At 35.3% G+C, this 27,279-nt stretch overlaps 1 protein-coding gene across 2 annotated transcripts in view; it reads right to left on the bottom strand.

The window, feature by feature from the left end:
- Window positions 1–1,068: 1,068 nt before the first annotated feature.
- RNF217 (ring finger protein 217) overlaps window positions 1,069–27,279 on the bottom strand; it is a 124,837-nt gene continuing 98,626 nt past the window's right edge. Inside the window, exons 4-6 of one of the 2 annotated variants that reach the window (XM_036871608.1) lie at window positions 14,253–14,454; window positions 9,529–9,600; window positions 7,279–8,134 (exon numbers count right to left, since the gene is read on the bottom strand). In XM_036871608.1, the coding sequence (XP_036727503.1) occupies window positions 8,061–8,134; window positions 9,529–9,600; window positions 14,253–14,454 (348 nt within the window). In that variant the 3' untranslated portion in view covers window positions 7,279–8,060. Of the gene's footprint in view, window positions 8,135–9,528; window positions 9,601–14,252; window positions 14,455–27,279 lie in introns of both variants that reach the window. The other variant, XM_036871609.1, reaches the window with a different exon arrangement.

Below are 27,279 nucleotides of genomic sequence, written 5' to 3' on the forward strand. Positions count from 1 at the left end.
TTTCAACCAGGCTCATATATAAATATGAAAAATATTATGACATTATTTGGAAAATGGCTACAAGTTTTACAGAAAATGAAAAACGTGTAATGTAATGAAACTATGGACAAGATCTAGTACAAACTCCTAGTGAAAGTCATTCATCTTAAAATTAAGAAATTCTTCTCATTTGCTATTGTTTGTGAGGATGTAATTATTGATAAAATGGGATATATTCTGGTAATTCAAACAGGAGGTAACAATTATTCTTTAGAACTGCAATTTCTAAATATACAGTAATGACAGCGTAAACACCCAAATGTTTTTCTTTTTAGCATTTTACATTCTTTGAGAAAAAGGAGAATGTGAATACAGTAATTTAACAGGCCCACAATTTTGCAATATATATATACATATAAATAAATTTGTTTCATGAATATATCTTATAATCAATTTTGTTTACAATAGAAACAAAACAACTAACTGTTGTGGCTTCTTAATAAATAATGTTGTTATGTTAAAATGTGTTAACATAACATTTTTATGCCACTGTTTTTGTGTTCCTCCTACACAGAACTATTTCTATGTTCTCTTGGAATTTACTACTTATTAAATTAATAATTTCTTTCATAAGCAACATATATATATCATATATATATATACCAATTAGTGTTCTAAGTTTCATACAAAATATAAGGTTGGTTTACTTTTTTCAAGACCATCTACAGAATTTTAATTATGATGAAAATGATCAAATAACAAAATAAAGCTGTTGCCACGTGGAATTAAAAAAATAGGTCTTACGCAGACGTAGAGAATGGACATGAGGACACGGGGAGGGGGAAGGGTAAGCTAGGACGGAGTGAGAAAGTGGCATGGACATACATACACTACCAAATGTAAAATAGATAGCTAGTGGGAAGCAGCCACATAGCACAGGGAGATCAGCTCGGTGCTTTGTGTCCACCTAGAGGGGTGGGATAGGGAGGGTGGGAGGGAGATGCAAGAGGGAGGGGATATGGGGATATATGTATATGTATAGCTGATTCACTTTGTTATAAAGCAAAAACTAACACACCATTGTAAAGCAATTATACTCCAATAAAGATGTTAAAAAAAAAATAGGTCTTAGAGAAAGGGTTTGTAATCAGCTGATAAAGTCATACTTTATCTAGAATTTTCTTTATAAAGGAACATAAAGCATGCTAATTTTGTTTAAACTGAAAAAAATTCAGATATTTGTATCAAATATTTAGACAGTATTTACTCAAGGGAAACAATAAAGTTATATTTGGACATAGAGGAAGTAATATATTAATGAAAAAATATTATTTTTAAGAACTTGACTGGATTATTGACATGATTTCTCCAGCTGGGGCATGAGGTGAACACCTAACTTTACAGGGAACTGATGACCGATGTAGTTTGCCAGCTACAAGGAAAAATCCGAAGTAACATCATCTCAGCAATTTGAGGGGATTCTTAACACCCAAGTTTGACTATCCCTTGAATTTTTTCATATCATGTAATAAACCTATGCTAAATATATCTTGAGTGTGGCTTATATCTAAATCATATCAATGAAAAAGTTGAACGTTTGCAAATGATGCGTGGTTTCTCTAGAATAGGGCTGATATTAGTTACATGCAATACCATCCACTTTAGATTATCAGGAAGTCTAATAACATTCCCAGAATTAAGAATCCACAGTCAAGTACAAATGCGACAATATTATGAATCCAGCCCTAAGTCCAAGCTGTGGTACTTTTTGCTGAAACAAAGACCCCCAAACCACACATTTGGTCATTTTGGATGAATCAAGGATGATCTGGGGTCAGACTGGATGAATGTCCACACGTGCTTTCTGTCCAACTAATAGGCAAACAATATTGACCTTATAATAATCATGAAACAATTTCTGAAGCTTGGTTTCAGACTATTTCGAGGCTCTCTGATTCAAATAACGTCTCATTCATTTTACTTCTTGTCAGAGGGCTGGGCAGGGTTCTCCAACTCCTATCAGGAAGAGGGACATGTTCCAAGTATTCCTGAGATGTTTTAACTTACAGATAAAAGAAGCCAAGGTATATTATGTTTACTACCAGGGCCAAATTCTGGAGTCCTTTCAGTTTGAATTTCATTAGAGTCAAAAAAGTTAATGGTGACAGAGTTTATCCCATACTTCGTCAAGATGGGAAGGGGACTGCAGAGGGAAAAAGCAAGATAACTAGGAAATCTAAAAAGAAAACAGAAACTTGATGTTGAAGTATGTGAGTATCACTTGATAACAGGGAAGAAAGTCATTTAATACGATGGAACAGTGTGACAAAAATGTGGGATAGACCTGAAAAACAAAAAAAATTTTTCTATGCTAATAAGTCTGTGTAATCTAAGTAATGCAGTAAGTAAATACACCTAATGAAATTTCTTTTATAAGCTAAAAGGCAGTGGCCAAAATAAAAGGCAGTAGTAATTTTTTATGTTTTCTTTTAAATTTATTGCCTTTTAAGTCCATATTGTTATTCTCAAAATAGTCACTTCTTTAGTCAAAAAAGAATATAGTTTATAATATGCATAATTACATGCTGCTACAATTGGCACTACGTATGAGAAAATGTAAGGTATGTGATATATGAAGACTTCAGCTAATGCCCCAAATAGACAATTACAAGTCTCACACTTCTGTGACTCTCTGCTTCTTGGATTTTGATAAAGTGACTACAGTCCAGCCTCAGAACAGTGATGTACAATAAAAGCCCCACACAACAGTTGGCTATGAAATGAGTATTAGTTCTACCCTCTAAACCAGAGTTACGAAGGAGTGCCTTTCTCTTATAAAGAGGTTTGCATTGAAAAGGTAGCATTTCACAATCTGGAATACTCCCCAAATTTGGAACTCTGATTTTGTTCAGACCATAGTTTAATGCCTCTATAAAATTATTTCAGTTTTATTAAAGTAATAATTATAGATATTCATATTAAAATGGGACTTGCAACTTATTTTCCAGAGGAGGAAAATGTCATAATTAAAACACAATGATTTGAAAAACAAAATATGCTTAAACTGGCTGTTGATGGTAGTTTTGATTTACTATGTTACTAATCAGTGGAATTTCTTTTATAGATTTCATGAAAAATAATAATGCAGCTAAAACTTTCAGTAGAAACTAACTTAATATTTTAAACAAACATTCCAACTAGGTTATTAGGTAACATGTATTAATTACTTGCTACGTTTGAGCTCCTAATACCAATTTCTAGGATTACTATAATTTCAGAAACTTGGCTACATCTTTTCCAGGTATGTTTTACTTGTTTTAAATTTTCAGCTTCTGATTCCACCCGCCCCCTCCCTGCCCCCCTGCCAAATTTAAAGAGGTGACATATATGTGCTAATACTGTTATTCTACTGTCTCCATCAAAATATTGCAATTAGTTTCTTCAACTCTGTCAAATTGCTTAAATGGCACAAGTATTTTAAAGTGCATTATTGGATCTTAAGGCTATATTTATACTAAGCATTAACACAAAGCAATAAAGTTGACCACAGGAAAGATTACTTTCAATAGTTGGGATAGATTTCAGCCACAAATATGAAAGGTTAAGCATACAATCCAATGGGAAGACTCACATTAAGGCATATATGCAGCCTGCATATAAAATTCAAATATAAAATGGCATTTGCCATGAATTTTTATTTTGGTACTTAATGAAGTATACCAATGGATATTATTTAGGCCACTAACTTTTTATGATTCTGAATTTAATAGAGCTCATAAAAGTCTAGTGTTAAGAACAACTGCAATGTTTAACAAGAGAGAAACCAGATCCATTTGGTGGCACGTGTACTCAATTTGACAAAGGTCTGGAAGGAATGCTAGCGCTGTGCACGTGCCTGAGTGAGTTTTTAACCCACTCCTTTCTCTCCTCCTCTTTTCTAGTGTAGAGGAGCTGGTTAGAATCTCAAAGGAGTGTAGAAAAATGAGGTTGGATTGTTTTGGGACTGGAAGAGTATTTTGAAGGTCCTTTAGGGGATCCATGGGCCATGTATTTGGGTGATAGGATTGAAAGATAAAGACTACCTGTGGCCTTGGGACTCAAGAGATGGTGGGTGACACAAGACAGGGAATTTCCTGACAGGCACCACTGAATCCTGATATCACAGCAAGGAAAGTACAATTAAAGATACCAGGTTGTAACCCGACCAGTGTTTAATTTATCTTTGATTGTTTTCCAGTCTGTTCTACCTTTAGGATACAATAGCACTTATCAGAAAATCAAGGTGGTGGCAACACAATGTTGTTTGTGCCAAAAGGTTTGACCCCTCTTTTCTTAACTTCACATACAGAAGTTCTTAGGGAAATGCTGGGATTCATTGTAAAATAAAGGTTTCACGTTATTCCAAGTTTATGAGCATCCCAACAAACCACCAAACCTCACATACAGTCAAAATTATTTTTCTATGGAGAATGTGGTCATTCATAATTACCAACATGTTGCTTCCTACTTTTCACAATGGCATAATTAAGTTCCTTGTGGAGCAACATGCATGAACATGCATAGTGTTTTAAAAAACGTGACAAACATGATCACTTTGGCTATTTCATTTAAATCCCTCAAGTTTTAAAACTAGGCAATCCAAACATCAATGCATCTTTCTCACATTATCTTATAGACATCTCATTGCATTTTATTTTTATTGGAATAAGATGAATTTTCTTTTGTAAGTGTTGGCAAGATATTTATTTGGCTAATCAAGCATGGGGGGGGGACATTATCCTGCAAAAGATGCTTTTCTTTAAAAATTATGCACTTTTACACAAGTCTTTCTCCAAGAAAAGGGCCTTAAATATATTATCTCTATGATCTCATTCATTGAAAATGCATTAAAATTTTATTACTAATATAAAAACCGAATTTAAAAACTTATGAAAATGTTCACACAGTGACAAAACTATATGTAAAGGATCTTCACTAATGCTTTGTAATAGGGAAGTGAAAACAATCTTGATGTTCACTCAATAGGAGACTGATTAAATAAAGTATAGCCCCACAATGGAATATGTAGTAATTTACAAAAGAATGAGGTAAATCTATTTAAACTCTTATGGAAAGATGTCTACCAATTCATAGTAAAATGAAAAATAGTCACAGGACAGTAAGCATATTATTCTATTTATACAAAATGAATACACACACAGATACACACACACACACGCATACTTATTTGTATATTTATAGATAGTATCTGGAAAGACACATACCAAACTATTAACAGTGGTTACCCCTAGAAAATAAGGGGTGGGGAAAAGCAGAGGAAGTTGTATTTTATAATTCAATATAGTTTGATTTTTTTAAAAGGAGCATATATTAAATTTACAATGAAAACATATTAAAAAATGACAAGCCTTGGATAAAAAGATATTCATCTTACATGCATGCTGCTTTTGTTAAAGTCGTTTTTAGAATTTACCCCAAAAGGTGCGATTGTTTTACCTTCAAGTTAGCACTAACATATAAATAATCTTTTATTTTTCTTCTCCCTTTTTAAGATCTTAATGATACTTAGCAAAAAAATTCACAAATAACTACTTTAAGTCACTAGCAGGGAAAGGCCTGATATATACCAACTTTGAAAGCAAAAAATGCATATGTTAATTTTTTTAAATCTATGCAATAGAAAAATGAAAATCCTGTGCAGTACTGTGCACACTATTGCGAGTGCTGATGAAAGAGCCTTCACTGATAACAAACGCCGCTCTGTAAGTGGAAAATTGGAACATTTCCAAATAATATAAAAATATCTCCAAAAGATAAATTATTCAAAGAAAGGAATAAAAATCCCTGAGTAGGCCAAAGACAACAGATACAATAACCTAAGAAAATAGATTATCCAGGACCAGAGAGTATATTATTTAGCTAGATGGTATATATGTATTCATATACAGCTATGTATATGTCTAAGTATATATACATACACATATCATACATAAACAGATCCACTAGATTTAGAATTCATCATATTCACACATCGTCAAACTAACACCCAAGTCTAGGAAAGTCCAATTTACAAAAATTAAGCACTTTTATAACAGAATTACAAGGATTTAGGGCTAGAAATTCCCATTCTCTCAGTTTTAATACTAGAGCAAGTAGAATAGGCACTCAATAAATATTTGTTGGATGGACAGATGGTTGGATGAATGGAAAGATGAATTTGTGAAACTAGATTCTTCTTGTATCATGTTATGCTTTAGAAATATGCTATTCCAGGCCATAAATGGCACACCCTCCTCTAACTGGAAATAGACTAGTCCAGCAGTATAGCTTTTCTGAGCGTTACTCAGAAAGAATGGAAGTGCTGGCTTGTTATCCATGAAAGCAAACTTCACTATTACGGACTTTCCAGATCAAATAAAAATGATAAATGTTCTTATACTCTGGAGCCCAACAAGACAAACTATCCATGTTAATGCATGTTTTATCACATAATCTATTTCAATTCAGAAAAGGTTGTTGAAAAATAAATGCTACATCTACGCCAATAGCTAATGTTAAGGATCTGGAGACAAGTGGAAACTTTAAGCTTCTTAGAGGTCTTTAATTCCCTTCTGCTGATGAACATTCGTGATGAAAACAAAAAAAAAAACACAGTTTAGTTACTTGTCCTTTTCTTATTTTTAAAGATTTCTCAGCTTGGTAAAACATCCTGAAAATATTTTTTTCATTTTTTTTTGTTTCCTTCTCCAAAAGCAGTTTATATTTTAGATAAACCCATGAACACAAAAAGTTTTGTTTTAAATCACCCCTCCATAAGAAGATACCAACACATTATTATGCATTTGAGCAATAAACATAAGAAAAATCTTTCAAAAGCAGTATTTGTTTTTATGAAAAACTTGAGAAGTAAAAGAGAGAGAGGGAAAGGAGAGGTGAGAGGGTGGGGTTTTAAACAATATCATATGTTTAACATAAAGCATAATTATTATAATCACAAGTTGGTTAAAAATTAGCAGAATAGGGATATGTTTAAAGGCCTCAGCAGTTCTCTCTACAGCACACTTATTTAAATTAATTATAGAGTGAAGCAAGTATGCCAACATATAAGAAATCTGAAAAAGAAGACAGAACGTTTAGGTCTTGAGAATTTCCTAGAAGCAGCCTATTAGTTTTATCAGTTTATAAAGTTTGATAATCCTTGAGGTGACACTGCACAAATTTCTGTGTGTGTGTGTGTGTGGGACAGAGAGAGAGAGAGAAAGAGAGCAAGAAATAGAAAGGGTCAACATCAAAATAGCCTGTTGTGTACGTTGACTTTAATTCAGTACATTACCAAATTATGCCCACAAAGGAACAATCATTTTTAAATATGTCTATGAAAATGTGGAAAAATAGTGTAGGCATAGAACTTGACAAGTACAAGGTATTGGACCTAGTTTTAATACAGATATGTATATACACACACATTCACACCCCTACACGTATACACTTCAGTAACTATGATTCTTCTCATTAGTTTAGTTTCATTAGTTCCCTTTTGGGCGTTGAGATTTTTAACAATTATAGCATCTGAAGGATGAAGGAATTGTACTGCTTGGGTCACGGATGAAAATTGGTGCATATGGTGAGCCTTCATCTTCTGAAAAGTGGCCTTGCTTGTTGGTACAGGTGGGACCTTCAGTTATTCACACCAAGTCTCAGAAGAGGGCATGGAGGGAGATTCAGGTACAAAGACAGTCCAAGCAATGCTCAGGAGATGCATGCTCAGACAGTTCTGAGGATAACTGGTTCTAATTAAAATACTTTCTTCCAAGAACCATTAAGAAGATCAGAGTTATGATATAGATGTTTATAGTCTATGAAAGTGACCATTTTGTAAAAGCAGCAATCTGTATAAGGAAAGGACAGGATACCATGTTGGGAATGCACCGGAGCTAGAGGCATTGTGGCCTGCAGAGAACACGGGAGAAGAGATGGCAAAAGGGTCCTCCTGGCAGTTTTCAAGAAGTGACCCTCAGACAGGTGTATAATTCTGTGTAGCTCCTACCCGGACCAGCGTAGTCAGATGAAATCACCTGCATTTACCAGTGCATTCCTGTCCGTGATCGTTTTCTCTGTTTTTTACAAAGGCAATAGATAGGAAATACAAATAAACCTGGGGATTAAAAAAAAAAAAGATTAAAGCTAATTAAGAGGACAGGCTTTTAGTATCATAGATCTGAAAATTTTCTATTTTCAAATTTTTATTTTGCAAGCTATTTATAAATAATCATTATTTAGTAATACATGAAAATGAAAAGAGGGAAGATACCTATGCTATGAAATGTACTTAGTTCTTCAAGATTTCATTCTTTATTATTTTTCTTCAGCTCCCTCTCCCCCTTTTAACAAAGTCTGTGACACCAGTTTGGACATGAATGTTTTTTATCAAAATATCAAAACTTAGGTTTAAGTCTTCTTTATTATCCCTAGTCATATCACTTGCACACTTATATTCATGCTTCGGTTTCAGGCCATATAGCATGTTACTTAAGAACGTGGGCGGTGGAGCAAATGTCAGCTTTGATTCCCAGTTCTACCACGTGTGAGGTCCTAGTAAAGCCTTAATATCCTCAACTGTAAAATGCAGATAATAATAGTATCTACTTCATAAAGCCTCATTCATTGTAAGAACTTAAATGTGAGTTACCTTATAATTCTATCTGTCCTGCACATGCAAATTACTTGCTAAACAGAACTTTACATATAAAAATCAATTTATTTAGGAAAAAAGAGAAATCCCATCTACTATGTGGAACAATCATCAAAGCAGCCTTTAGCTATAGTGTTTAATTTTAAATCCTCTACAGCAATGGTTCTCAAAGTGTGATCCTTGGACCGTCCGCATCAGCATCACCTAACTTTTTAGAACTAGGCCCCTACACTGAATCAGAAACTGTGAGTAGGAACCAGGAAGCTGTTTTTTAACCAGCCCTCAAGGTTCTTATAAAGCACTCTAGAGTCTGAGAACCATTGCTCGAAAATACATATTTTAATATACTTGTATGAATAAAACTATATTTATCACTGATACATTTTCTATTTGTTAGTGCTCAAGTATATGTTGGGTACGTGTTCCTATACACATCAAAAGTATCTTTTTGACCCAGGGGACCCTTTTACTAGAACTCACTGAAGACTCAAAGGCTCCCAGAGCCTCTTTCCTTTGATGTTCCAACCTGAACTCAGAATTGGAAAATCTGGGTTCTCGTCTACTGGAATCTTTTGCTAAAATACTAGTTACATTAACTTTTGTATTAAAAGGGGATTAATAATGCTTTATAAGAAACATGAATCAAAGTGTTCATGGACTGAAAAAGTGTCACACAAATACACCCTGTACGAAATACGCTCCTCTGAATCTATAAATCATGTGCTGATTGCTTATCTAGAGCAAGCATGGAACACGTACCATCTATACTTAATACTGACTCACTATTACATTTACACTCATATTCTCTCTGTGGCACTCAGAGAATTCTCATCTCAGATACATTAAGTATTTCTTACCGATTACAACTGCTATGGCCCCTAGTGCTAATCCCAAGACCAGAATTAGAGGTGCAATGAATAATTTTCCAGCTGGAAAACAAAAGGCAAACCATTTAGAGAGTCTTAAACTAAAACTAAAAACAATTTCAGCAATGCTTTTTAATATCGCAATGTATGTTATTTTTTAAGGAGTCATTAAAATTAAGGCAATATTTCTCTAAGGAAATGTATCAGGTGTAGAACAAATACACATATGTAAGTTCAGTAACTTCACTCAAGTCCTGGGCACACGTGTCATACGTCGCATAAATCATCCTTAACAACCAAGAAAATTCCAAAGCTACTGGTTCACTTTAGTCCACCAGGACCATTCATCTTTATGTTTTTCCTTTAGATCTCTTCCATTTTAAATTTTTAAAATTCTGAGAGATTAAGAAAGGAGTGACACATTCTGAGCTGGCAGGAGAAAATCTAATTAGCTCACAAAATGGAGAGCTAGTAGGTGCTACAGAGGGCTGTGCCCAAGTCCACATCTGAAAATGTGATTTATTTATTTCCTGGGTCCAAAATAAACTAACTATATGAACACCTAATACACTGAATTACAAATGGGATGTTTCAATACCATTGTTAGAGAAAATTACCAATAAACATACAATATATTGAAGGTTTTTCAAATGAATCATTTTAACAAACTTAGAAAGGAAGCACTTATAAGGATGCCAAATGGCATCAACCAGCACTTTTTTTCTAAATGAATAACTAGGCAGTGATTACAATAAACTCTAGTTATATCACAGAGTTCACAACTGGAATCCTACTAGCGTTAAAAGGCACTAGCACAAAAATAGAGGCTAGTAGTTAATATCTTGTCATTACATAGTAATCTTGATCTTAAGGCACGTGACACAGCAATAGCTGTACACCCCAAACACAGCAAGAGAAGAGGAAGGAATGGAGGGACTTTGCAGTAGACTCCCTTAGCTGTTGAAAATAAAGCAGCAACACCATTCTATAAATAAGGACAGTAATTTGGAATAACCAATTACATTGAAAAACAGAAACATAATGCAGCCATTTGTTGGAAATTTGTCAGAAAAATATTAACTTCTTTATTCTTAAGAAAGGCGCTTTGGAACCACAGAAAAAACATAGATAAAAAATACAGATTTTAATATCTAATTTTGAAAAAACTGCCATTCAACTGACACAATGTCTAACCATGGGGTTTACTTACATTTTTCACCAATGACAGAATCAATCAAGTAATACTAAATCGCATTGAACAATTACACTTTGTACATTCTTAAAGCTACACTTGAGTTTATAGTACATTGATTTGCATATTGTAAAAGAATCTGGTTTTTTTCCTACACATGTAGCTCAGTGTGCTCATTCATGTTTCCTTTTTAAGTAATTATCAATATATTTTCATAATAGTGATGAAACATGACTGCAAAGTAACAGCACTATTTTTTTTTTTCTCAAATATCACAGAACTCAAAGAACCAGATATGTGCTCTCTCTCTTTGGGAAGTAATAAACTTATTACAATATGCAATCAATGTTCAATACATGTTAAGTCTACCTTTGAAACTGTCTTGAGGACAGTTAAGCACAGATTCTCTTATTCCTAGATCAATAATAATTCTTTTAAAATACCATTCTCAATAGCTGAAATAGTATTCTATTATATCCATATATTCTAGCTTATTTAAATATTTTAGTACTTATTTTTTGTTCCCTTTTCTGCTATTTTAAATTATATTTGCAAATAAACCACTGTCAACCTAGATTTTTTATCATGTTTTAAAATATCCTTCACATTACTATCAAATTTCTTTGTAAAAGAAATGCACAAAATTCCCAGTTCATTCAGTAGAGTATAGATGTCCAGCATAGAGTATTAACTTGACAAAATATTTGCTAATCAATATCCAGAAAAAAATTTCGTTTTTTTACATTTTTCTGACTACTAATAACACTGAATCTTTTAAAACATGTTTATTGACTATCTGTATTTCTTCAATTCTGGTTCCAGACTTCTTTTCTTTTTGAAAAATGTGATATTTATTTTCGGAAGGGGTGCTCCATTGCTTTTGTTCATATAAATTATTTGCCAACTAGAAATCAGTTAAGGACCTGTATGTTCTTTACTATTATATGTTTTAATGTAATATTTTCAATATTTGTATGGAATTATATGAGAACAAAGCATTCTTTCTGTCACTTTTATTCCCAACACCATTCACTGAATAACCTACCTACTCCCTACCAGGGAGATACCTGCATGTCAGAGGCTGCTAATTATCCTCAAATCGCTGTTCTCCCTTATTCTCTAGAGGCAGAACCTCTGATCTGTAGCTGGGCAGATGGTCACGTGACCATCCTTGTTTTCCAACCTCCAGCTGTGAGAGGAGGGCAGGCCCTTTCTCTGTCTCTGTCCAAGGACATCTGCAGGCTGTGGTCCCAAACTGAGGAGCAAACTGGGTTCCATCATGCAAGGATGGAGGGCAGGAGGGCTTTGCTGTCATCCATCTACTCTCTTCCATGGCAGGGAGAAGGTAAGCTTGGGACTTACAGAGTAACTCCTTTTCCTGCCTTTTGTAGGGATGAGATGTTTGAAATTAAACTGCTCTTTTTATTTAAAAACATTGCTTATAAAATCATTCTGTCTGATTCTGTAAAATGTAATGGGTAACATGAATTATTGTATTTTTTCCTTGTTTGTCCACAGGAAAAAAGTCCACATTTCCCTGCTATACTTGGAGTGATGGTCCAACAGCAGTTCGAGGCAGCTGTGCTGGAGGTGCAAAAATATGTGTAGGAGGGAGAGCTTATCATAAGGCCAGCTGCTCCCTCCTTTGTCAGGTTCATCCTGACACACACGAGTACACACACATACACAGAAAAGAAAATGGGCCAAAAAGAAAACCATTTATAGAAAGCTGACCATAAAATTAAAAATAAAAACAGAGAAGACTGTGCAAAGAAAATATTTCCCTGCTGACAATGTTTATGTGCTGCCCATTCTACAGGCTGTTAAATATCTTGACTCTATTTTATGACCTGGAAAGAGAATTCTAGTGGCATCTAGGCAAATGGTGAAAGGACTCAAAGAGAATGCACCCAAAATATTATTGAACAAATAGGGCAGGAAATGACTTTCCTTATTTAAGAATGACTAAACAGAAAAACGAAAAGGAAAAAAAAAAAAAGCATGGTCAAATCAAAGATTATTTAAAACAAAAATGGAAGGAAACACTTTGCCACAAAATGGCATTGAAGTAGGAAAGAAAAGGACTAACAGTGCAGGAGATATAAGGATTTTGGTTTTTAGGTTGTTTTCTGTATGTACAGACTTACAAATAGGTTACAGCTCAAAACTTAATTTTGCAGTTAGTTTTCTCATGGTAATATTGTTATAAATAGTGGTTAGATTCCCTAGCTATCCCTCTAAAGTCTGTTTAACTAGTAAGTATATATTGGTTATATAATTATTATATATACCATTATAAGCAACTAAACAGAAAAGCACTGAAAATCATTAAAACCAATCTTGACTATATTGAATGCTGTTGGTTGTGGGAAATTATGTTTAATTAAAGCTCAGTAAGGGTGTTTTTATAGATATCATATAAGATTTTAGAAAATGATGGCACTGGTTTCCACATGATAAAATGAAATTTAAAATATATGTTCTATTGTTTACCTGACAGAAGTAAATTATTACCATCAGCTTTGTTCTGATTAGCCTCACATGATTCTAGCGAGGAGAGCTTTACAACAGCAATGAAGTGATGGAGGGCTAAAGAGTGATATAGAGATAGTCTCACGAAGTAACTAGGCACAAGTAAGTAGAAAGGAAGAAACGTAGACAATGTTAAAAAGTATTGTGTATACATGAGAAAGACTGCCAGAGAAAGAAATAATGGAGTTCTGCATGATGAAAAAGAAAGAAATCTCACAGTAGGTATATTCCAGAGGAGCAGGGAGACATTGGAAGAACTATTAGGCCAGAAGAACACTGCATCACTCAAAGGTGGTGACATTAGGCCAGAGCAGGAATCTGTGTTTATCTTTGCATATTTGTATATGAGACTGTGCGTTGTTGAGGACGAAGAAAAGGGTAAAAAAGTCAATCCATAAAAGCATTGCACTTGGATATTTAAACTTGGGTTTATATGCAATGAGGGCAATTGATGCTCATTTCATTAACTGTTAGCTATTAATATTAACTACTAATACAACAGAAAATACATACAAATATATACAATGGCTTATCAACTATATAGGTACAATGGAACTCCATTACAAGACTCTGAAGCATAGGGATTTTTAAAATTGCACTGTTTGTCTTCCATGGATGAATAGAGGATATGCCTAAGACCCACTGCTAGGTACTCTCACTACAAAAGAAATGTGACATCGTCCCCTTTCATCAAGTGGCTTACAAGGCTTTCAGAAGACTAATGACTTCATATTTCTGCAGTGTAATAAATTATTTGTTTTTCGAACAAAATCTGCTTGCTCATGTAAGCAGTGCCCTGCTAACAAACAAGTTTTTTATTTTAAACTCAAAGGGAGAGAAAACATCTTCCTCCTATTTTGAGCTAAAGGCTCTACTAGAATACCTGGCAGGTGCTGAGATCTGTCACGGCTATTCTATTACATTCCTAAGTTCTGTCATCATCACTGCTTCCTTCCTGGGGAAGACTGTATAAGTCACGTCAGACACTCACCACAGACTGACCCTCGCACTAGTCTCCTTAGATGAGGTCTCTCTGGGAGGTAGCGGTATTTGCATCCAAATATACTGAGGTTTGATGTGTGGTCTCCAAAGAAACGGAGCTGGCGGTATCTCTCCCCACATCGATAACAAAAATTAGTGTTACATTGTGAACAGGTCATATGGTCACACCCTTCCGTTCTCTGGATATGGATCTGTACCAGCGAAAGAGGGAAAGATAAAAAAGGTTATTAAATTTTTTATAAAGTAGAATCTGGCAAATGTATGGAATAACAGTTACTAGTTTCACCAAAATAAAAGCCTTACAAAGCATTCCTGAGGCCATAAGTTTGCTTATTATCACGCTCTCCCAGGCCACCTTTGTATCAAGCACTTTAAACATGTGTAAAGCTCAATAACATTTCAGGTGCTCAAGCTGTTGGCTTCTTTTGAATAATACAGATATAAACAAACACATCCCAAAGAAAACTCACTTATCTTTCCAGACATGCATCGAACTCAATGATTAGGAGGCAATTTAAAATGCTGTGAAGGTGAGAAATGCAAATCAAAACTACAATGAGGTATCACCTCACACCAGTTAGAATGGGCATCATCAGAAAATCTACAAACAACAAATTCTGGAGAGGGTGTGGAGAAAAGGGAACCCTCTTGCACTGTTGGTGGGAATGTAAATTGATACAGCCACTATGGAGAACAGTATGGAGGTTCCTTAAAAAACTAAAAATAGAATTACCGTATGACCCAGCAATCCCACTACTGGGCATATACCCAGAGAAAACCATAATTCAAAAAGACACATGCACCCCAATGTTCACTGCAGCACAATTTACAATAGCCAGGAAGCAACCTAAAAGACCATCGACAGATGAATGGATAAAGAAGATGTGGTGCATATACACAATGGAATATTACTCAGCCATAAAAAAAGGAACGAAATTGGGTCATTTGTAGAGACGTGGATGGACCTAGAGACTGTCATACAGAGTGAAGTAAGTCAGAAAGAGGAAAACAAATATCATATATTAATGCATATATGTGGAATCTAGAAAAATGGTACAGGTGAACCGGTTTGCAAGGCAGAAATAGAGACACAGATGTAGAGAACAAACGTATGGACACCAAGGGAGGAAAGCCGGGTTGGGGGGGGTTGGTGGTAGTGGTCGCATGAATTGGGAGATTGGGATGGACATATATACACTAATATGTATAAAATAGATAACTAATAAGAACCTGCTGTATAAAAAATAAATAAAATTCAAATTAAAAAAAAATGCTGTGAAGGTATGTTTTGTTGATGCTATGATCAGCAAGAACGAGGTGGCTTGGGGAATAAGAAGAGACGAAGAGGATTCCTTAAAAGAAAGGATTATGAAAAACTTTTTGTAAATAAATGTCAAGGAAAAGAAATCCTGTTGTGGAAGGAAATGAGAGCAGGTGTAAGTGTATTTGCAGTACCATTTTAGTTTCCAGCTCTAATTTCATTTGCAAATGCTTGTACAGGACTGTGTATACAATGCTACCTGTGCAACTAAGCACCTCCCTCTGTTGTTGCTGGCAAGTTACAGGAAAGTACGGAGGTTACTTCTTATCTCCCAAGCTACAATTTAGATGATATTACTTACATGAGAATAAAAATGTGATAATATACATACAGTGACTAAAACATTTGGGGGGCACATATTGAGTCAGATCAGTATAATATTGGTTCCATCTATCCCTTCCCCTTCACCCACCTAAAAATGTGAGAAACCAAATACCAGGGCAATGCAACTGACACTCCCTGATGGCCAGGTGATCTCCTTTCTCACTTCTTCAATTGGCTGATTCTTAGGCTGATGCTAGCCTAGAGTACCTTCCTGGATAGGTGAGGGCTAGCTTGTGGTTAAGGGCATATAAGCATCTGTGGTCAAGGGTAACTACCAATCAATATTTGGTGAATAGAAGCAAAATTTGCTTTTTCTGCTATTGGCCACCTCATCTTTTTCAATTACATTGAATTCTTTTTCTTTTACCTGACACTCCAGTGACGTGGACCCAGGTTTTGTGGGGCCTGAAGGTTATCTAACTGGGGGGTCCTCTTAAAGGAGAAGCATGTAAATTACAAATGCAAATTAGATACAAGGCCTAAGAAGAGACCTGTGCAGGTGAGGGTCTCTGCAGCTTGAGCTCTTTAGCTTCCTGGTAATTTCTCCCTTAGTCTCCCCATTGCACCTGTTTCTATGAATGATTCTGAAGAACAATTCCTATGACCACATCCATTTAGCACAGCAGATGGCATTAAGGAATGAGGTAGGCTAAGGCCCTACTGAACCTTTGAACTATTTCTCATCCTTTAAACTACCTGAGCACTAGGAGAAAACGTGTTCAGAGACAACAGCTGAGCACCCAAAATAAAGGTTACTTCATCATATGCTCAACTTTTCGACTGTATATTGTAATTGCTCTTAATATGGAGGTAATTAAAGCTTAACAGATTTCCTGGCCGCATAGCATAGTGTTGTATGTGACCTGTAAAGGGAAAAGGACTAATATTTGTTTAGAGCCTACTAAATGCCAAGCACTGTACCTAGATTAGCGCCTTTAAGCCTCATGACCACACCATGAGACTGGCATGCTTATTCATAACCAGAGCTCAGAAACGTAATCTGCTTGAATGAATGGAGAAAGTATTTTGATTCTTGTCTGTTTCTTTATTATGCTAAGCAGCCTCTTATTATAAACTTAAAGATAAAACCAGAGGGTCAATTGTGTTCTTTGCTGACAGAGTAGTCATGTCTGCCCTCCTGTACAAGGCATGTTCGAGTCTTTCTGCTTGTTTTAGCTGCTCTCTGGGCCAGTTCACGTTCTTCCTTTAAAATAATGTCAAAAATTTTTCTGACAAGAAACTTGCTCTAATAAGTTAAACTTGTCACTGACAGTTCATTTGCCTCAAAATTTCACATACAATTTTTACTGTCGTTTTATATCTGCTTGTAATATTGTTTCATTGTGTTCTAAAATCTTTATGTGGTATACTTATTATTTCATTTAAATAGTGAAGACTGCAATTTTTAGCCTCTTTTAACAGTCTTTCCTCATTTCTAAAATAATATTTGAAACACAGCAGGCAACTAAAATACTGTTAGTCCAAAAATATTTCTGCACAGGAAGTGATAAAATTCTAAGTTCTGACAATACTCTACAGGAACCTTGTACGTTGCAGGATTATATAGTTCTATAGATTAATTTGCGTATTTTACTCATATAATGGCAATGATTTAATCATTAAAATGGTTTCATAATTTCCAACCGTCAAGTACACAGTGCTTCCTTTAATACTATTGCAAATATATCTTGATTATATATGAATATTTTATAACTTCATGCTAAGAGAAATGAACTGACATAATGCAAGTTAACTTGTAACAGAAGACATTACTTTTCACATTTGCTAAGAAGCAAGTTGTAATTTTGAACTCCTAACACCCAGAGGCTAATAAATTTCATATGATAAACGACTTCCCTGAATATATCTTTAAAGGTCACACTTTGACAATGCCATTTTTGTTTTTAAAACATAGAGCCTTAAAAAGTAGGTTTAAATTACATTTATGTAAAGTCCATTTTATTTTTCAGTGAAACTTTAAAAGTTTGTTTTATTATAGCTTCAAAACATTCATCAGTTTAGCTCTGCTAAAAAACATACCAATCACCCAAGTGGCTGTAATTCAGCATCAAAATTCTGTTCTTACTTAAGGGATGGAGACAGAGTAAGACAGATGAGATATTTCTAACCCATTAGATTAAACTGACTACCCATAAGTCACAAACATCATTTGATTTGTTATCACTAACAGGGTTTCTTCTCTCCATCTATACCAAATAAGGATGGCTGATACGTAAGGAGTTGAATATTTAAGCACTAAATGTTGCTTATATAGCTCTACATTTACAAGCCATGAGATAAAATGTTCAGGATATGCCAGATATTTCTTTAATATGAGTTTGATATTAAGTCCACATAGTAGTAGACAGAAATGACAGCACGGATCATTTTTGAGTCTATGACATTCATTATAGTACATAACACCTGTAATAAAAGAGTAATCAATATATGTACCTGCCCTCTTCAGGTTGTTTACATTTAGTTTAATAAAATGCCCACAAATTATCTTGAAAAATAGAACTAGAATTCAGCTTTTTATTTTCATACAGATTCTACTTAATTATAAGGTAGGAGAATAGCAATAAATGAACTGCTAAATATCCAACCCATTTTATAACTAAATCAGTACACATCTGCCCACAAGTATTTATCTCCACTTTCACCAAGAATTGAAGGCTTATTTTATTCTTTAAGCAGGAAATTATAACTAAATTAACTGTTATGTATTATTGTTCCCAACAAATAATTTACTCTATGTATAAAATTATTTTAATACATGTATTTGCCTCAATGGCTTTGATATGGGAGGAATTAATTAGAAGCAATAATTATGAGGAAAGTTTTAAAAAATCCCACGAGTAACTCTCAGTTCCTTACTTATCTCACTATACCAATTCTCCATAACACGGATTTTTTTTTTTAACATCTTTATTGCAGTATAATTGCTTTACAATGTGTGTTACTTTCTGCTGTATAACAAAGTGAATCAGCTATACGTATACATATATCCCCCTATTCCTCCCTCTTGCGTCTCCCTCTCACCCTCCCTACCCCACCCCTCTAGGTGGTCACAAAGCACCGAGCTGATCTCCCTGTGCTATGTGGCTGCTTCCCACTAGCTATCTATTTTACGTTTGGTAGTGTATATATGTCCATGCTACTCTCTCACTTCATCCCAGTTTACCCTTCCCCCTCCCTGTGTCCTCAAGTCGGATTCTCTACGTCTTCGTCTTTATCCCTGTCTTGCCCCTAGGTTCTTCAACACAGGGATTTTTAAAAAGCAAACATCTACGCAGTCTTCAAAGACCTCATTAAAAATATGAACCTAGAATTCTTGTCCAATTACAAAATAAATAATATATGGGGGTAAAAATGAAACAATTGCAGAGATGCTAAGACTCCTCTGTTCCTTTTCTGGTGCCATGACTTAAGGAAGCACTTCATTAAGTGAATGCACAAGTCAAGAAAAGACAGTGTTACCACATACCAAAAAAGGTGTAAGAAATCTCAGCGGAAGAGCTGCAAAGCAATCAGTCCAATTTAGAACAGGAAGTCAGCTGGTTTCAAGAACATCTTCAAAAAATAACAATGGAATATACACCAAGCAATAAAATTCCTGAGGAGCTAAATATTAAATAACATGATAAATAAAGTGGTATTTCTATTCCCAATAAGGAAGAAAGAAAAACAGTAAGGACTTTCAGGAAAAACAAAACAAAATGAAAGGCATGTAAGTTCCAAATATGAGGCGTAACAAACTACAGCATGATTAAGTAATTGACAGTAAGCAAAGATGCAAAAGGCATTTTTCCTAGAAGTTGTGATCTCATGGAAAAGGAAATGTAATCTTTGCTCCATAATTATATGTTCTTGATTATGTAAATACCCGATTGGTTTTCCCATGTTAGAATTATCCTTTAGAAATAACAGAAGTATTAAATATTATATTAGAATAGAATGTGAATGTTATTAAATTTGACGATATAAAAACAAAGTTACAGCTTACAGAAAATGGGAAATAGAGAGGTGGAAAGAATTGTAGGAGGGCTAGATCCTCATATATCACCTAAAATTGTTAGACTGTTGAACCAAGGTTACAGTATATTATTTAAAGGTAAAAGATAATCAAAAGAAGAACTAAAATAATAATTATCAAAAATTAGAAGGAGAAGAAAGGGAAGGGATAGATAAGCAGAATGAATCCTCGTCTGTCATGTCAAACATGGTGGCCTCTGTAATGGTAAACTATATTGCAAAAAATATATAAGATGATTTCAGAATCATTTGGTGTTTCCTGCTATGTTAGCTTTTTAAAGCCAATACTCTTAATTGTCCTCCAATGTCCTGGTTTTCTTAGGTATAGGAAATTTCGTACATATTTCAGTCTTATAATTGATTTATGATGACAAATTCTTTGAAGAAGAGTGTAGAATACTGTCCGATTCTCATTCCTCAAGGTAGAGTGTACTACAAATTAGCCCCCAATTTTCTTCCTTCCTCTTTACCGTACTTCCCTTAGCCCCACACCCCATGTTCTCAGAAATCTCCAGATGTCAGTTTTCCCCTCCTTCCCGTTCATCTTTACCCCTTCCCCTCTGTGACTGTGCACCACTTAGCCTGCTAATAGCTCAGGTGTCCCCCCCATCCTAATAAATCCTTCCTTTAATTCCACATGACCTTCAGCCAATGATTACCCCCACCCTTCCATTTTAACCAAGCTTCTTAAAAGAATATTTTCACTGCTTTTCTTACTCACCTCTCAATTCTTCCTCAGTTGACAGCAACCCCATGTTACTACAGTCAAATGTTCTACCGCTGAGCTATATCCCGACAACCCCATGTTACTGAAACATCCAGATCAACTGTCTTTCTCCAGGAAACATTCATTCATTCACACAATAAATATTTATTTGTTCATTGATAAAATCTGACATGCCTTCTGCCATTAAGGAGCTTTTAGTCTAAGCTGTAGATAGACATAATCAATTCTGCAAATAAATAGACACTCATAAGCTATGAAAAATGCTATGAAGGAAAAGGATAAGGTATGAAGAGAATACTTAAGAAATTTGATCTGGTCTAAGGGTCAGAAGAGGCTCCTCTAAGGAAGTGTCAGTTGATCTGAGAAATGACGAACAAGTTAAGTTTACCAGTTAAGAAGACTTGGAGGTAGGGAGACCATTCCCAGCACAGCAGTATTCAAGGCACTGTATCCATGAAATGAGAAGCAAGCTGTACTAGCTTGAGTGAGTATTTCTCACTCTCTATTTTAAAACTCTTTAATTATATGTCTCTGCTCAAACTCTCTCCCAGTCAATAAGATCTGAAAGGGCCCAGATCATGTACATCTTGTTTGTTATTTTATTAAAGGGAGTTGCACTGATCCTGTCACATAGCATGTTCTCAATAAATATTAAAAGAACAAATGAGTATTATCCATGACCCTCTAATTGCCAAATCCAATGAACATGTTTTTAATTCTTATCTTCTTGTATCTCTCAGTGTCATTTAATCAGTTGATCACTACTTCCCTCTGACCTTTGATAAACTCTTGCTTCAGTGACACCTTTTTTCCAGGTGCTCCTCTTACCTCTCTTAGGTTCCTATTTCTTCACTTACCTCCCTTTTTTTTAACATCTTTATTGGAATATAATTGCTTTACAATGGTGTGTTAGTTTCTGCTTTATAACAAAGTGAATCTGCTATATATATGCATATATCCCCATATCTCCTCCCCCTTGCGTCTCCCTCCCACCCTCTCTACCCCAGCCCTCTAGGTGGTCACAAAGCACCGAGCTGATCTCCCTGTGCTATGCGGCTGCTTCCCACTAGCTATCTATTTTACATTTGGTAGTGTATGTATGTCCATGCGACTCTCTCACTTCGTCCCAGCTTACCCTCCCCCTCCCCGTGTCCTCAAGTCCATTCTCTACATCTGCATCTTTATTCCTGTCCTGCCCCTAGGTTCTTCAGAACCATTCTTTTAAAAATTCCATATATATGTGTTAGCATACGGTATTTGTTTTTCTCTTTCTGACTTACTTCACTCTGTATGACAGACTCTAGGTCCGTCCACCTCACTACAAATAACTCAATTTCGTTTCTTCACTTATCTCTTAATTCCATCCATGAATCACCACTTTGCACATACTCTTTGGGTGATCTCTTCCATACTCAAATGGCTTCAACTTCCCTCCACTGGATCTCATTTCCTAATTTCCACTGCAGACCTGGCTCCTGAGCTGCAGAGTCATGTAGCAATTGTTTGGGGGTCATATGCACCCGTATGCCTTACAGCCATTTCAAAGTCAAATAAGCAAAACCAAACTCATAACCATTCCAAGGCTCCCTAGCCCAACAACAACAAAACTAAGTCCATCTCCATGATTTTATCACAGTTTATGGTATCACCATCCATTTAGATACTCAAGCTAAATATCCTGTTGTTATCCTCTTCTCACTACTCACATCCAGCTATTGAACAAAATCAGACAGTTTTAGCCCCAAGATATTTATTGAATACTTCTCCTCTTCTCCAGCCTTTGACCATTACCTTAGCTCATACAATCATCATTTCCTTCTAGATGTCTAAAACTACCTTCATATAATCAACAGCAACCAACCTAAAATATAAATTGGTTACCACCATTCCCTTGTTTATAACTTTTCAGTCTGGAGGATGAAATCCAAGTTTCTTAACATTGCATGAAAGCCCAGGCTTCTGTTTGTTTCTACAGCCCCACCTTTCACCACTTCCTTCTGTGAACCCTACTCTAAGGGAACCACAAAGCGCTTGTGGCTCTGGTACACAGCACTCATTTCCTGCCTCTGTGCCCTGTCCTTTAAGTGTAATACTCCCACTCCTGGATACCTTTCATCATGCCAAAATCCACCCAATAATCCTCAACAACCTAGCTCTCCCTGCTTTCCCCGAGATGAACGGAGATGTCCCCTTTACCATGAACTCTCTTATAATACTCTACGCAAAGCCCTGCTGAAGTGCAACAGTGTTTTATCATCTTCCGTGTAACCACTGCGTCTCCCCTTCTGTGGGTTTCAAGAGAAAAAGGACCATGTTGTACAGAGCACATAATGGATTCTCACGAAAAGTACATATAAGGAGGGAAGAAAAATGACATTCATTCATTCAACCATTTTCTATTTAGTGCTAAACAGTGCCCAGAACTGCTCTAAATGCACAAGGTACCTCAAGGATCAAAACAGATCAAAATCCCTGCTCTCATGATGCAAAATATATCCACTATTTTAAACAGTGATAAGCAATATGGTGCTATGGAAAAAAATAGAGCCTATAAGGAGCATATTACCTATTGAGGTAGGGGAAAGTGATTACTGAGAAGCTGAATTTTGCTCAAAGACATGAAGGGAGAGAGCTGGGTGTGTAGATATCTGGGGAAAGAATATTTCAAAGGGAAGAGCAGGCATGGACACCCTGAGAAGGAAACATGGCTCATGTTTTTGAAGCACAGCCAGGAGGGCAGTGTGGCTGGAGGAGGGTGAAGGAAGTAGAAGATGAGGTCAGAGGAATAACGGGGTGCGGGCGCGAGCAGAGTGTGATGGGGCACATGGCCACCGTAAGGACTAGCTTTTGCTTTGTGTGAGATGGGAGCCATGGAGGATTTTGAGCAGAGGGGTACGTAATCTGCCTTATGTTTAGTAGTCTCGTTCTGGCTGCTGGGCTGCTGGGTTAGGAACATTGTGAAGAGTAAGAATCCAGTCAGGAGGCTATTGCAAAAATCTTGGAGGGAGAAAGATGATGATGTCCTGTACCAGATTAGTGACAGCAAGCGTGCTGAGATGTTGTCAAATTCCACATATATTTCGATGGTACAATCTACAAAAGTTAATGACTGACAGTATGTGTGGGTGTGAGAGAAAGCGGTCAGATTCTTGACTTGAGCAGCTAGAAGGTTGCAGTTGCCATTTACTGAGATGGAGAAGCTATGAGAAGGCCCATCCTGGGGACGGGAGAGTGCCCTGTGCTGGAGAAGCTCACTAAGGCAAGTGAAGACATTGCTTAGGAATTTGGATATAGACCTTTTCTCATAGTTCTCCAAACTTTGTTGATCTGCCTACTGATCGCTGCTACCAGCGAAACTTGTATCCTGTTTGGAATTCTAAGTTGAGTTTGCTGCAGAAAGAAAAAGCAATTCTTAAAGCATGAAATCAAATGAAAAGAAAAATAAATGAACCATCTTAGAAAGCTTTAGATCCTTTAGCAAAACTGGCCCCATAGGTATCCAAATGGAAAATGGGCAGATTTTTACTCAATTCTTCCCTGTATACACAGCTCATTGGACTTCATTCCTCTCAGAAGCCCTCATCTCTAACAGAGGCTCTCCACAGGGGCTCTCAGGCCCCTGGAGATGCTTCAGAATTTCTTTGGTAGGGGAATGTCTGGTTGTCACAAAGGTGGCTGATGCTGGCATGTCGGGCTGTTCTTCAATGTTTGGGACATCCCACACAGAAGAGAATTAGGTTCCACCCATACAATTTTCAGACACACTAGACATTCATATAGGTGAAAATCTGTTTATAAATATCTGAACATGTTACCTAACTTCATTTTATATATAAACGCAAAATAATGTTTGTATGGTTTTACTAGATAATTTTTTAGTTACTGTATAACTATGGTGTAAACTGAGAAAGAGTGATTGTGTTTAGAATCTAACTTCATTTTATATATAAGCCCCAAAGAGGTATGTATGATTTTAATGTATCTTGAATTTTCTAGCAATATAATTGTATACATTCATATGTACATATGCATACATATATAAGCATGCATATATATATACATATACACTAATTTTGTCCTCATTTTAAAATGTCAGATAAAAAGGATAGCTATTGATAATATTTAAGCTTTACTTCATGGTTTCTTAAATCCAAATTTATGCATTTTAAATGGGTTCAAAATTCTGACTGCTATTTTTTGTCTTTTAATGTCATGGTACCTGAGCATTTACATGTTGAAATACATATTATTTCATTATATTTTCACTTATTTTTATTCTATATTACGAGGACAATATATTGATTTTTAATGAAATGTTACATGTACTCACATTATGCATTTAATCTCAGACAGTAAACAAATATTGAAGTTATTAGTCATAAAAATAGGGCATTGGATGAAATACAGTTTATATCCTAGAAAATATTTGTCACCAAACAATCAGGCTCTTCTCACAACTAAGGTCTAGGCTTTGGCACTTCAAGAAAACAGTAGCAGTGATAACCACTTCTTCAAATTTAGTGATTTCAAGCAATCTGGAGAGTTAAAGTGGGTAATTAGTGGTCAAGGAGAAGCTGTTTTATTTTCTACAACGGGCACTATTTAAAAGCAGTCACCAGCTGCTGAACATACTTTTACAGCGATGTGTGAAGTGCTAGAGAATTGCAGGATTATCTATAAAATCCAACATTAATACCCTAAGTTCTTTCCTCAGCAACCATAGGCTATGTAGCTATAGCTCAGATATAAGAGCCCACAGACAGGGTTTGTGCTAATTTGATGTGAACAGAAGCAAATTAATCTTTTCTCTGAATCAATACATTTTTGCCAAAAGCATCCTATTACAGGATTTAAGAGAATACAATATCTGAAAGGAAATATCTTGACAAGCAAATTCCTTTAATTCCAAATTCTCAGTAAATTATGGATGAATATAATGTACTTTCCCCTGCCTGCCTCTTGGTTCAGTTACTTAACCTCTCTGAAACTGTTTCTATACCTTGAAGTGGTGGTAATTACCCCTTTCTTACAACTTTTTGAGATTTAAATGAGACAACAAATGTAACTCACATACTATTGAACCTATCATTTTATTATTACTGTGAAACACCTTAAAGTTTTATCAAAAGGCATTTAATAATTAAGATTTGGATGGCACATTGGAACTTAGCATCTTAGTATCACATCTGAGGATCTGATGAGATAATATGAGTGTAAAACTGCAATGGAGAGTAATATGTAGTAAATATCAATACATGTAGATAGTATTGCCATTATTATTACTGTGCTAACACTACAAAGAAAGACAGAGCGTTGTACAAAGGCATTTTTATGAATAAAATAAAGCTGGCATATTAGAACTCAGCACTCCCTGTTGATATCTTGGCATTTCTTTAAAAAAAAAAAAAAAGTGACTGTCCTGCCTCCTAAAAATAGGATATATGTTGACCTTGGAATAAAATAAATGACTTAATTACCCTTAATTCATAAATCACATTACTTATATATTAGCCTATGAAAATGTATAACTTCCTAATTAATTATCCCTATTCAATGTTTTGTAAAATGTCCTAACTAGAGATATGTTATTATTTATATAAGAGAAAAATTAAAGTGGTCAGCTGCATGTCATCCAGTTGGCTATGACTGTATTTGTACCACATTATATAAATGTTTACGTAAGTATTTCTCTTATCTGACGTTAAGGAAGAAGGTAATTTGGGGTAGGGATGTTTGAGGAATTCCCCTTTAATTTTCCAAATTATAAAAAGCTAACCATTTTGAGAAATATTAACCCCAACTTTGCTTTAGTAAGCCCAGTATTCTTAGAAACATTTAACTTTTACCTGAGGAAGGAAAAAGAAAATGTACTAGCCAAATCCTTAGCGGTTGCATAGGCAAATAGAGATGTGTAAGCAGCTCCAGAAAGCTGTGATGTTAGAGTCCTTCTGTTCTCTTGTTAGGTTTTATTTATTTTTACTCATGAACTATTTCCAACATTTAAAATTTAAAGATGATAGTGTAACAGACATGCATGGATTTACCACCGATTTTTAATAATGTTAACATATTACAATATTTCTTTCAGAAATATTTTTGAAGAGATAAAACTTTCTTTATATACTGCCTTTTTTATAAAATTGTTTCTTAACTTTAACTTCCTGCTGGCTTTAAACTGGCTTGCCTCAAATTATTGGGTAAAAGGGCCTGAAGGTGTGTCCAGCTCTCTTTTGAAAGTACGTATGTTAAAAAAATATACTCAGAGGGCAGAAATCTGGCCTTTGTCGAGTTTTGAATGTTAAAACCCCATTTTAAAAAACATTTTAAATAGAAAAACATGATATAGCTAAAAGATAAAACCTGGTTAATTAACACTAATTGACTAGTATTAAAACTTTTGAGGAACAATCAGAAGATTGGATCATTAACCATTCTTACAGAGTTCTCATTCACATTCTTGAAGGTTCATGATTGTTTTTATCTTTAATGATGCTTATTATAATATTAAACAATAATATTAGAGATTTCTAATTCTTCTAAAATCTAAAATTGTTCAGGCCTTTAGAATCATCCAGCTGGGGTTTGCTATGACCTAACACACATTTATTA

This window comes from Balaenoptera musculus, chromosome 12 (assembly GCF_009873245.2).
Source record: "Balaenoptera musculus isolate JJ_BM4_2016_0621 chromosome 12, mBalMus1.pri.v3, whole genome shotgun sequence".
NCBI lineage: Eukaryota > Metazoa > Chordata > Mammalia > Artiodactyla > Balaenopteridae > Balaenoptera > Balaenoptera musculus.